Source organism: Mus caroli, unplaced genomic scaffold (genome assembly GCF_978045245.1).
Source record: "Mus caroli unplaced genomic scaffold, Mus_caroli_1 scaffold_13, whole genome shotgun sequence".
In the NCBI taxonomy this organism is placed as follows: Eukaryota; Metazoa; Chordata; class Mammalia; order Rodentia; family Muridae; genus Mus; species Mus caroli.
In genome coordinates, this window is record NW_028227268.1 from 23,006,624 (window position 1) to 23,019,303 (window position 12,680).

At 52.1% G+C, this 12,680-nt stretch overlaps 1 protein-coding gene across 1 annotated transcript; it reads left to right on the forward strand.

The window, feature by feature from the left end:
- The first annotated feature begins 615 nt into the window (after positions 1 to 615).
- Positions 616 to 10,746, forward strand: Ccr7 (C-C motif chemokine receptor 7). The gene is made up of 3 exons (XM_021178209.3): positions 616 to 672; positions 6,642 to 6,691; positions 9,670 to 10,746. Exons 1-3 carry the CDS (start codon positions 663 to 665, stop codon positions 10,744 to 10,746), a joined length of 1,137 nt encoding a protein of 378 aa, XP_021033868.3. The 5' UTR covers positions 616 to 662.
- The last annotated feature ends 1,934 nt before the right edge of the window (positions 10,747 to 12,680 follow it).

Here is a 12,680-nt window from a genome sequence, read left to right on the forward strand (position 1 = left end):
TTGGGCTTGATGTCCTCTGTGTTAGTAGAGAAAGCCGAGGGGTTCCAGGCACCCTCATATCTAGCATCTAGGTCCTGTGATGTTTAGCTTAAGTACTAAAAATAAACACTCAAACTTTCACTTCGTGGTTGTGTCACTGAAGCCTTGCTGGCCGGACCGTTCAACAGACCTCACCCTGGCTGTGCAGGTGTATATCCAGGCTGCCTGGCGGCTGCTGGGACAGTAGCCACTGATCAAGTTCATACTGAAAGGGAGACTTTTATTCAAAACCAAGAGAGGGTTGCAAGTACATCTCTGACTCCCGAGCCTCAGCCTATCTCACCCCACAGCAGCCACCCAGGCGTGCTTGGCACTCACAGATGTAAGCAGCTCCTCACTGAGCCTCTACAAGGCACGACTACCAGGGGCTTTCTGAATGCAAACGACTCAGTGATTCAGGATCCTATGACGGCCGAATGTGGTTATCACTCTTTTTATACCTTGTGGCCCAGGAAGACTCTGAGGGGTGGGACAGGAGTGGGAGGGGCAGGGAAGAGGGTGGCTTCTGGAACAACTTAAAAGGGGCTCTTACCACTTCCTCCCTGCCAGACGGGGCTAGCTGGAGAGAGACAAGAACCAAAAGCACAGCCTTCCTGTGTGATTTCTACAGCCCCGAGAGCACCATGGACCCACGTAAGTAAGCTTTCTCTTGAGAGAAGTCAAAACTTCTGACACAAAGCCAGACTCTAGGGCAATGAACATGCATGGAGGACAGAGGTCATGGGGGGGGGGGGAGTTCCCAGAGCAATCAGGGCAGTTGGTGTGAACTGGTGGCTGCTTTCAGAGAATGCCATCCCGTCGGATGAGGCATGGAGAGAAGATGAACCTACTCTTTCAGACCCAGGGGAAGGAACAGCTGTGGATGCCAAGACAGACATAGGCATAAAGTTGCTCCTCTCAAGCAGCAGGGAATGAACAGCCTGGCAGACTGACCTTGATGCCTGGATAGAACACGTTCTCAGCTGGTAGTGATGGGTGATGTTCTCTGGCACCTCTGGGGACTAAGAAAATTCTCTTTAGAGAGTTCAGGACACCCTGCTCCCGCTCTGGGTCCCTCCTTTCTCTCCTGTTAAACCAGGATTTGAATCTCCTTGCTCACGAGAAGAGTGAACTGATGGAAACTGTGCTGTGCATAGTGCAATACAAATACTAGCTGCCACCTCTGCCTCTTTTTTGTCTCTCTGCCTGTCATCTGTCTGTCTTGTCTCTGCCTGTCTTCCCCCCTCCCTTCCTCCCTCCTACACATCCCAGGTTTTGTGCCTCTTGCAGGTTAAAGGATGAATGACTAACATAAAACTGAGTGGCCCAGGGGGCACTCCACATAGAGAAACTGTAGCCAGCACAGCACGCACAGCCCCTAAAACAAAGCCCACACACCACAGCCCTCTCTATAACAAGCTATTCTACCAGGCAAGCCTCAGTGTCTACTATAGCAAAGTGCCAAGGGGAGTCCAGCTCCAGAGACCCCAGTTACACATCTTAAATCTCGGCTGCAGAGTCAGACTCGGCTGGGGCTGGAGGGGCCAAGTTCCTAGAGTTCCGCTCACCAGCCTCAAAGCCACAAGGGGTTGACTTTAAAAAGTGAAGGTTCCCTGGTGCTGTCCTCATACCCCCTCCAAGCCACACCACAGCCAGCAGCATCTTTATCTGTCTCTCCTGCCCAGCATGCATTGCACCCTGGATCTAGATCCAGCTGTGGAAGGTATATAGTGGGGCCCACCTCTGCTGGCTATGAACTCATGGGGAGCAGGACTTTGTTCTTACACCTCTGCCTCTCAGATGTTTTGGGTGTAAGTAAAAAGTGTTGATGGGAGGGAGGGAGGGAGGAATGGATGGATGGATGGATGGATGGATGGATGGATGGATGGATGGATAGATAGATAGATGGATAAATGGATGGATGGATGTGTGGCTGGATGGATAGAATCGGCCTCTCTAAGTATATTTTAGAAATCAAATATCTATTCTGGCTTCTCCTCCCACCTGCCTGCTTTCTAAGCCTACACCCCAGGTATCTACCTCCACCAGCCATAGTCTCAGAGAGCCCACACCATCCACCAAAAGACCTTCTCCACCTTCCTAAAATGTGGCTCCCAGAATAGGGAAAGGTTCTAAATTTACAGCGCTTGCCAATTTCCATGGTGTAAATTCTACCATCCCAATTGACCTTAGTCGGTCCCATTAAAGGTCTAAATGTTTCGACACAAAAAGGAGACCTGCCTTCCTTGGCACTTGGGACACTATAGAGTCTCTCCTGAACTAGGTTTGGGGATGCTAAATGCATGGCTTTGATACAGGGGGTGGGGCAAACTCTGGTCCTGGAAGAAGAGATAGTCTTGCTTTTTTACTCAACTTAAAAAGCACCCTAATAGCTAACTCTGAAATGCTGGTGTGAGGGGAAACTGCTTAAGAAGTTTTGCTCAAAACAGGCTCCGGCGCCGTTGGAAGGGCGGGTGGGCCACAAACTATCTGTTTTTCACTCTTTGTCTACCTAGCAGGGACAGGAGGTGGGTGAGAAGGCCCAGGTTTCTATTATACAAAATGAGAAACTACAAACCAGGGCTGAGCTGGCCTCTTTCATGATTTGAATGAGCAGCCCTGATATGCCCTTCCCAACTTCAAGACATGGGACCACAGATCTCAGCACAACTTCTCAAAATCAGAGAAGGGGAGGGGGTGACAAATGAACCCATAAGAGACTTGTGTCTCACAGCTCAGCCGTAGATGGCAGTAGAAGAGAATTCAGGGGTCATTCTCTTGTGGCCCTCCAGAAACCTGGCTGTGGAGAACACTGGAGCCCAGGGTAGCTAGGAAAAAACGCTCCTCTTTGCATGGTATTGTCTTCCAGTCATGTGTCACTCATTGAGAACTTCTTGAATATAGAGTCTGGTGGGGAGAGTAACATGTGTGTCAACAGGCAACACCAACAGTGAGAGATACAGCACTCCTGAGGGGGCGTAAGGACAAGATTCAAAAGCAAAAAGCAAGGCTGTGAACACATGTCCAGAAAGCATCGCAGTTGTATTTGAAGGCTGTGTAGAAGTTGTCAAACCTAATAAAGAAGGGCCAGGTTGTGGCCAGACCTTCAGACTCTACAGCCTTAAAGTCAACAAAGTAAATGAGGCACCCGGGTGTCAGGAACGTGACTGGCACACAAGCCTGAGAACCTGAGCTTGTAGCCTCAGAGTTTAAAAGCTGGTTGTAGCAAGGTGCACACGTAATACCTAAGCCTGCTTAGGGAGGCAGGAATAATAAGACTCGCTGGCCAACCTGTCTTCAGAATTGGCAAACTCCAGGTTCCATGAGAGACACTGATGTCAGCCTCTGGCCTCTGTATGGGTGCGCACCCACACATATATGTGCACACACCTTGGGCTCATAGTCAGTCAGCTCTGGTGAAGGCAATAGAGCAACAAGGAAGGGGGAATGGTGTTAGCCCATGGGAGTCAGGGAAATTGATGTGCCAAGAAGCAAGCTAGACTGGGGTGGCCCTTACAGCGCTGTGTGACAGCACCAGGAAATCCATACACCACCCTAAAAAGAATGGGAGCCAGCAAAGGTCCCCTGCCCTTTTCCAAATAGATGGGCAGATAGATGAAATGTGTGTTTTGGAAGGAGTAGGGGACAACAGATCCTTGTAGCAGGACAGGAGAGGGACCAACATCAAGAGATAGAGATGTAGAAGCAACAGACACGAGTGGCCAGAAGCAGTAGAGAGAGCAAGAGTGGCCTTGATCTGTGGAGGACCCTCCACACCCAAGGCTCATCAGTAATGTCACATGACTCAGCCATTAGAACCCAGGCTAGATATTCCCCTTTCCCATCTCTGATCTATTGTTTAATATCTATGTGAATCCAGAGGAACGGCATAATACCTCTGGGCCTCTGTTTCCTAGAATACAAAAGGAATCACAGTCAGTAATTTACAAGATGTTATGAGAGGGAAGAGATGTAGGGAGAGGAGCTAGGAGTGAGATGTAGGGAGAGGAGCTAGGAGTGAGGTGGCCACGGCCAGAGGCTGGGTGCCCTTAGAGAAGCCTCGTGCTGACGGTTCTTCCCGTGGGTCCTCACAGGGTATCCATTGAGGACAGGGATGGCAGCGCCTGTCTCACGAGAGCTCAGTGGGTGCCAATTGCATCACTGAGTGACAGCGTTGGTGCCCTAATAACAAGATCCCACCAGCTCTCACATCCCTGCTTTCCATCTGTGGGCTGGGTCCCTGCTTCAGCCTCTGCCCTTTCTCATGTCCCCTACAGCAGCTGAGAAGGTCCAGGGAGGAAATCATCACTTGAAGTGTCTCTCCCAGATGATAGGCAGCCATGGTTTCCTGGGCAGCCTGGAGGGACTGGGGGGAATGCACAGATGGGAGCTTTAGGACCTGAGCAGGAGGCGGCTGGCTTCCCAGGCTGGGGGGGAGGGGGGAGTTGGGGTGGAGGGAGGGAATTGGGTGTCAGGCTGGGGCAGGGCTGGGCAGGGGAGTTGGGATGGTGTTGGGCTGGGGCAGGGCGGGGCAGGGGAGTTGGGATGGTGTCAGGCTGGAGTGCTAGGGAGTTTTCCTTTCACCATAATCATTCTACAAACCCAAGAACTCAGGAAACACCCAACTCCTCAATCAGCAGCTCCCCCACACTGGCATTCCCAACTGCCCGTAGCTCAAGAGCAGCGGTTGCTTTCTGACTATTGAGTCATCTGACTCACCACCACTGACCAGGTCCCTCTGTCACCACACGTTCAAATTCCCCCAAATTCTCCTGTTAACTGCCTTGAACATGGCCTGTCCTGGATCTACAGGACCCCGACTCACCCACCCAACCCCCAGCTACTAACCCCCACCCTCAACCTCATATCCAGTATCCCTGGAATGAGACATCAATTTTATTCACACACCCGAGAGCCCCTCCGGGTTCGTGGCTACAAAAGAACTGGGACAGAACCCAGAGTAAAACAGAAACAGTTCTTGTTCCTTAGGGGTTTCTCCATGTCCCTGACAGTCAGATTGGGCTTTCTCTACAGTAACCGAAAGCCGTTGACGGGTTGAAAGAAACCTCGAACGCTGAACCCTGAAATGAGTCAGGGAAGGGCGGGCTGTGCATCAGACCCTGAAAATCCTATAGTTGAGAATGGGCATGTGACCTCAAGCTTGTGGGGTGGGGGTGGGGTGCCAGTTAGAGGGGGGGGATGTGTGAGAGAGATGAGCTGTGAAGCCACGTGGTGATGGTCCCCTTCCTGTCTCCAAACGTTCTAGTACAAGCTGATAAGGGGACAGTGGCTGTCTATCCCCAGAAAAAGATGGAGCTGGTGAGGCATGGGCCCCACGCTAAGCCTAAGCGTCTCTCTATCTCTACAGCTAGGATTTAGACTTATAGCTAGGGATTTAGGAGGGAGGCGAGATAGGAATAGAGGGCGGAGTTAGCTTCAGTAAGACGAGCTTACATAGCATGGAGGAGAATGTAGAGGGGAATGTAGAGGGCAAGGGCCCTGATGCCCTTCCTGCCTGTACTAAGAGTGACCAAGCCTAGCCTCCTCAACCTGGAGTACAAATCGGGTATCCTGGGTGTCATGTAGCCTAGTCTCCAGCAGGTGGTGCTATGGCCAAGGACAAACAACATCTGCGTTTGAACTGTTTCCCTGGCCCCCAGACTGCTGAAGATTGGGGAGCAAAGTCCTACTCTGGACTGCAAGACCCATAGGGTCTGACTTTTCCTGTAGATCTGAAGAACTGGGATTCAAGGGCTGAAGAGGGGTGCCAATAGCAAAGAAGGCGGATTGAGGGTCCCCAGGGGTGAGACAGGAGAATGTGGGGTAGGGGTCTGGGGGAGGGGGACATAAGATGTCTGCATAAATTACTTTTCCAATTGTCCTCTTGCTTAGCTGTCAGGAGAAAATACAGCCCAGGCTGGCCCAAGGCTCAGCTCCGAGCAGAATGAGTAGCTGTGGCTGTCATATGCAGACCTGTTCTAACCAGTGGTCTCTGTTGGCAGAGCATTCGAAAACATGTTGAGAGAGAGAGAGAGCAGATTCCCATTTCCTTAGCCCTTAGAACATCTGTGAGGCTTCACATGTGACTGTCTGTGCCCTTGACCATCAAGGAAGGCTCCCAGGCCGGTGGATCCTGCCACCAAGGAAGTGTTGAACATGTGTGCATACATCCCGACCACCACAGGGCTGTGCATCATGTGGAATGGGAAGGGGGGGGGAGTCAGGACCCTGTGCGGGTCTGTGCAGTCTGGAGGAGTTATTGGGGTACAGTGGATACCGCAAACCAGCAGCAGCCTAGACTGGCCAGGGCAGGGGATGGGGTGGGGGGTGGGGATCGGAAAGGGGGATGGGAGGAGGATGGAGCCAGCTGTTCTACTTCTTTCCCAGACCTGGGAGTCTGGGAAGCGGAAGGGAGGGAGATGAAGACAGGGATGCTGGGCAGCAGGCCAGGTGTTCAAACACACAATCTGGTTCTGATGTTCTCTTTCAGCAAGCTCGAGGTGCCTGGAGCCCGGGATAAAAGTTCCCAATGACGCCCCTGCCCCACCCCCGAATGTCTCCTTAATAACCGAGCATTTTTTTTTTTTACGGGGCGATAACATCATCTCCTTTGTCTCCTCTAGGGAAACCCAGGAAAAACGTGCTGGTGGTGGCTCTCCTTGTCATTTTCCAGGTGAGGCTTCCTGCCAGGGCAAAAGCTCTCTTCCCTCCTCCACACCCCCTCCCCAGCCAGGAGTGCTGGAACACGAACAGACCGAACAGACAGCTGCAAGGAAGGAACGGAAAGGTCTAGACACAAACCCACCTGCCGTTCATTAAGCTGACGGCCCCTTCCCCCCGCCCCCCTTGTAGGTTTACAGGGGGCAGGCATTCTCTGGACTTCCATTGTCCCCCTTTAAAATAAAGCCCAGGGAGACATAACCTATCCCCACCCTCGTTCCCCCCAGCTCCCACCTCCTCACTCGGGAGACAGAAACAGTGTCTAAGATCTCTCAGACTTGTGCAGCACAGGGCTTAGAGTGGGCCTGGTTTTGCACATAGGTGCACACATCATCTGTGAACTGAGAAAAGGACCCTCGGTCGGGCGCTCTGGTTACTCTCCAGTCACCCAGGGTTGCTTCCACTTGCCTTTCAGTCCAAGGGTCTCCTTGTAATCTCATTCTGTTTTCCTTCATAAGATAGAAAGACCTTGGCTTGGCTTGCCTGTGGGGAGCGGGAGAGATAATGAGTAGAGTCTGGGACCCGGGTGGAGAGGACGGTGAAGGGAACACATAGTGGGTCTGAATTCTTCAGAGCCAAGAGCCCACTCTGATCTCTATCCCAGCAATGGAGGCAGAACGTGTGTCTCCCCAACCACCAGAGTCAGGAGAAACTCTGAGAGTCAAGTTTCCTCGATTGGGGTAGGATTCTCTCAAGGTGGGGAATGGCCACGGCCAGCCTGGAGAAGCAATGCTTCAGGATTTGACTTTCTCCCAGGTCCGGAGGCCAGAGGGGGAGCTTTCCAGGAGCTCAGGCCAGACACAGGCCCCAGGCTGGACACTGTTCTCCAAACCCCTCTCAGAGGCCCCCTGGAGCTTGGGTTGCAGCCCCTTAGCCTGGCCCTTTCCCCATCACCACTCCCGCCCCTCCTGTACTGCTGGCTGGAAGGCCAGAGAAGGGTAAAGACATCTGTGGCTGGTTTTGTCTTTCACTTGGGAGGAAGGGGGGGGGAGTTCAGACAAGGCCGGATGTGGTGGGGCTGTGGGCTGCAGAGGCGGCAAGCTTGGGGGAAGGGGTGTTGAACAGGAGGGAGAGGAGAAGACTGGGAGGGAGGTGGTGTGGGAACACACTTCATAGAAGCTGGGAGTTCTGACCTCCAAAAGGTCTAGAAGCCCTTTAAGCCTCTGGGGCCGCAGACCTAAGGCCACAGACCCATTCGTGAAGAGCCAAGCTCAGCTAACCAGTTCCAGGGCCCCCAGGTTGCAGTCAAACCCAGACCAGGGAAACAAGGTTGCTATGGACTCTTCTTCTCAAGTTAGCCATGCTCCAAGAAAGGGCTCCTGAACACCACTTTGTCCTTATCCTGTTGGCAGGCTCACAATGGTGGTGTGATCTGTGGATAACCATGGAATGGCTGAAAGTCTCCTACCCAGAGGAGGAACCCTAAACTTTCCAAAGTGGGCCTTCAAACCACCCTACCCCCTCCCATCTGCGGTGGTCCATCCATCACACACAGGCAGACGGCAGGCACCCCCTCCATTGATAAAAATCACAGCAGCTGCTGAACCGTCCCCCACACGCACCCTGCAGCCCTGCTAAAGGGCTAAAAAAAGCCCAGAACAGCTGAGCCCTGCTGATTGGGATCTGCCGGAAGAGAGGCAAAGAGGTGTGGGAAGAGGGTGGGAACACAGAGGGAGAGTGGGGGAAGAGAGCCGCTTCCTTCCAGGGGCACAAGCCACCATAGGAAGGGAGTCACATTTACCCAAGTACTACCCCACAGACCCTACGGTACATTTGAGTGTAGTGGGTACCAGGGAGCTGTGAAAATCCCCATGTCTCTCCTCTGAAGTTTATTCCTACAAAGGAGCTTTGATCTTCTTCTCTTCCTGCTTCGGACTTTCCTCAACCTTGAACCTAACATAGGATTTGTTTTTTTTTCCCTCGAAAGCTGAGGCATTTTGTAGCCCCCACCCCAAAAGGAAAACTCCCTTGGGACCCAAAAGAGGCTCCAGAAGAAAGACACACTTTCCCCCCACATCACAGGGTCCCGAACCCCACAAGGTCCAGCACAGGAATTGTGATTTGCCTCTATCTCCCAGACACAGAGAAGATGTGCGATTTCCAGCTCAGGGCTCCGCAGACCCCAAAGCCCTAAACTATCCCCAATCTCAGTCAGTGAGGATGAGACTGGATGTCCCAAGAGTTGACAAAAATCAGACCTTTGCTACTGATGAGTAGAAATGTAAACTTTCTGGTCCTGCCTGAGTCTGCAGGACCAGGCGTTTACATTTTAACAAGATCCTCCCTGAGTAATTCATACACGTGCTAAAACCATTACTTAGATTTATTTTTTGTTTTGTTTTGGTTTTGGGCTTTTTAAGATTTTTTTTATTCATTTAACGTAAATGAGTACACTGTAGCTATCTTTAGACACATGAGAAGAAGGTATTAGATCCTATTACAGATGGTTGTGAGCCACCGTTGTGGTTGCTGGGAATTGAACCCGGGTCCTCTGGAAGAGCAGTCCGTATTCTTAACCCTATTTAGGCTTATTTTATTTTATGGGTATAAACATTTTACCTGAGTGCCTAGAAGTACACCACATGCACAGAGGAGGTCAGAGTTGGGCATCAGAGCCCATGGAACTAGAGTTACAGAGAGCCATGAGGCACCGTGTGGGTGCTGGGAACCGAACCGGTCTTCTCTACCAGAGTTACATGAACCCTGCTCTTAACCCCTGAGCCAGTTCTTCAGCCCCACATGCTGAGGCTTAAGAGGTGTGGATTTCAAGTCAAAGACTCACTCGGGGTTTGAGGGGGAAACTATAGTTTCCTGGGCTCCTCCGTCTAAGATACTGACCCAAAGGGTCTAAGGTCTGAGAATCTGCAAGAGAACAGAACCCCCGGGCAATGTCCTGACTGTGAGCTCAACAGGTGCTTCCTTCCCCCTTAGGTGTGCTTCTGCCAAGATGAGGTCACAGATGACTACATCGGTGAGAATACCACAGTGGACTACACCCTGTACGAGTCGGTGTGCTTCAAGAAGGATGTGCGGAACTTTAAGGCCTGGTTCCTGCCTCTCATGTATTCTGTCATCTGCTTCGTGGGCCTGCTCGGCAACGGGCTGGTGATACTGACATACATCTATTTCAAGAGGCTCAAGACCATGACGGATACCTACCTGCTCAACCTGGCCGTGGCAGACATCCTCTTCCTCCTGATCCTTCCCTTCTGGGCCTACAGCGAAGCCAAGTCCTGGATCTTTGGCGTCTACCTGTGTAAGAGCATCTTTGGCATCTATAAGTTAAGCTTCTTCAGCGGAATGCTGCTGCTCCTGTGCATCAGCATTGACCGCTACGTGGCCATCGTCCAGGCCGTGTCGGCTCACCGCCACCGCGCCCGCGTGCTTCTCATCAGCAAGCTGTCCTGTGTGGGCATCTGGATGCTGGCCCTCTTCCTCTCCATCCCGGAGTGGCTCTACAGCGGCCTCCAGAAGAACAGCGGCGAGGACACACTGAGATGCTCACTGGTCAGTGCCCAAGTGGAGGCCTTGATCACCATCCAAGTGGCCCAGATGGTTTTTGGGTTCCTAGTGCCTATGCTGGCTATGAGTTTCTGCTACCTCGTTATCATCCGTACCCTGCTCCAGGCACGCAACTTTGAGCGGAACAAGGCCATCAAGGTGATCATTGCCGTGGTGGTAGTCTTCATAGTCTTCCAGTTGCCCTACAATGGGGTGGTCCTGGCTCAGACGGTGGCCAACTTCAACATCACCAATAGCAGCTGCGAAACCAGCAAGCAGCTCAACATTGCCTATGACGTCACCTACAGCCTAGCCTCCGTCCGCTGCTGCGTCAACCCTTTCTTGTATGCCTTCATCGGTGTCAAGTTCCGCAGCGACCTCTTTAAGCTCTTCAAGGACTTGGGCTGCCTCAGCCAGGAACGGCTCCGGCACTGGTCTTCCTGCCGGCATGTACGGACCGCGTCTGTGAGCATGGAGGCAGAGACCACCACCACCTTCTCCCCATAGGGGGCTCCCCTGGTCGGACTACAAGGACCTCTCCCAGGAGCCTTAATGTGGCGCACATGCAGACTCTCGACCCACCGAATTGCTGCTGAGGGAAGAGCAATTCTGGCCAGTCAGGTTGACATCAGGGCCTAAGAAACTGCTTAACCCCATCCCATGTATAACTACCTCAACCAAAGCTGTAAAAGATATGGCTGAGTGTTAACTAACACTCAAGCCAGGACGGCTATCCCCAAAACGACAGCCAAAAGTGAAAGTGAGAGGCTGCCACACTTTCCGGAGTGAGGGATGTGGGGCCAGTGAACACCCTGGTTGAGTAGTCTTCAGAGGCCTCTGAATGAACCTGCTTCTCGCTTAGAGAGATGTCCGGGAGATTCAAAGACAGAAGTTATCTCCACTGTTATCAAGCAAGCAAGAGATGACAGTCTCTCTAAATGCTCCCACAGAGCGCCCTGCCCCTCCCTTCTGCCTCTCCACTGCCTTTCCTGAGGTCCAGGCCACACCATCAGCCTGAAGGCAGTCCCAGCTGGGGCTCTGGATGACAATGACAAGTAGTTGGGTCTCTATGATGGGAAAAAAAAAAGGTAGGGGAAAGGTGACAGAAAGGAGAGAAGGTGACCCTGCTGGCTGACAGAGGCCAGCAAGCCACTTCTTTGTTCTCTGTCAGCCACTGAAACCTTTCCTCGTGTTCTGCTTTTGATTCATATATCTTTTATGAAGAAACAAATAAAAAAAATTTCCCTCGAGGAAACAACTTGGAAAGAAGGGAGGAAATTCCTTGGTTAAATGGCGAGTGAGTGAGTAGTCCCCCCATTCCACCTGAGAGTCCCGCGCCCCACACCCCTCCGCCCCAGCCTTCCTTTCTCAGCAATCAGAACCATGAGGTCACTGAGCCTCTCCAGAGATGCAAACCCAGGAGGCTACACGAGGTGGAAAAAGAGCCAAGACAGGATGTCTGTCTTGCACATACACCTGCAGAGCCCGTGGGATGGGACTTGCAGGCAGCAGTACACGTAGGAGAGCACTCTGAGTATGGAAAGACGAGGTTGTCCCAGGAACCCCTGTGTCTGGGAACTCAGAGGATCCCCAGGGTGTGGGGGAAATGGACACCTGCATCCTGTTGTATTTGCTGTAACAGGATAGCCCCGGAAGCAGCCCTAACTCTTGTCAGGCCCCTTCAGACTTGCGTATGTTCCTCTAAGAACTTGAGTTTGGTGGGAAGCTCAGACAAAGGTCATGACATTCTAGAGTAAGGGAACTAGGGACGAGTCAGATGCCACAGGCTGGATGGGACTTTGCCGGGTGTTTGAGAGCTGGGACCACTTGGTCCGCTCCTTTCTACCCACTAGTAACAGGAGTTACTGTTACCAGCCTGACCCCTAAGTGCCTCTGTAGTGCGATTCTCAGTCCATCCCCATTTCCTGTAACAAAACATTGCGGTCTGCGTAACTTATACACAACAGGAATCTATCTCTCACCATTCTAGAAGTGAGACAACTTTCACTCTAGTATCTCCCAAGTCCATTTATAAGGCCTGAAATCCATTCATCAGGGTGGAGCCTTCACGGCCAGCCAGTTATCTCTCAACCACCCCACCCTCCAATACCATCATTCCTAGGGTTCAAGTTCAAACACAGGCCTATTGGACGGACACACACATTCAAAAGACAGCAGTGTGGAAAGCAGAGGGAGAGGGCCAGACTCTGTCGCCCCTCACTCCATCCCCACAGGCCAAGTGTCCTTGTCATTGTGTCCCAGTGTCTAACCAAAGCCCTAATTTCCCCAAGCCCAAGAGCTTGGTCCAAACTATGATACCTGGGCAAGTGTCCAAAGGCTTAGCACCCGAATAGCTCTGATTCTGGCGGTAGGATGGGGGTGGCAGGGGGAGGTGAGACATTCACACAAAAACATAGTTCCAATCCCCCCCCAAGAAAAAA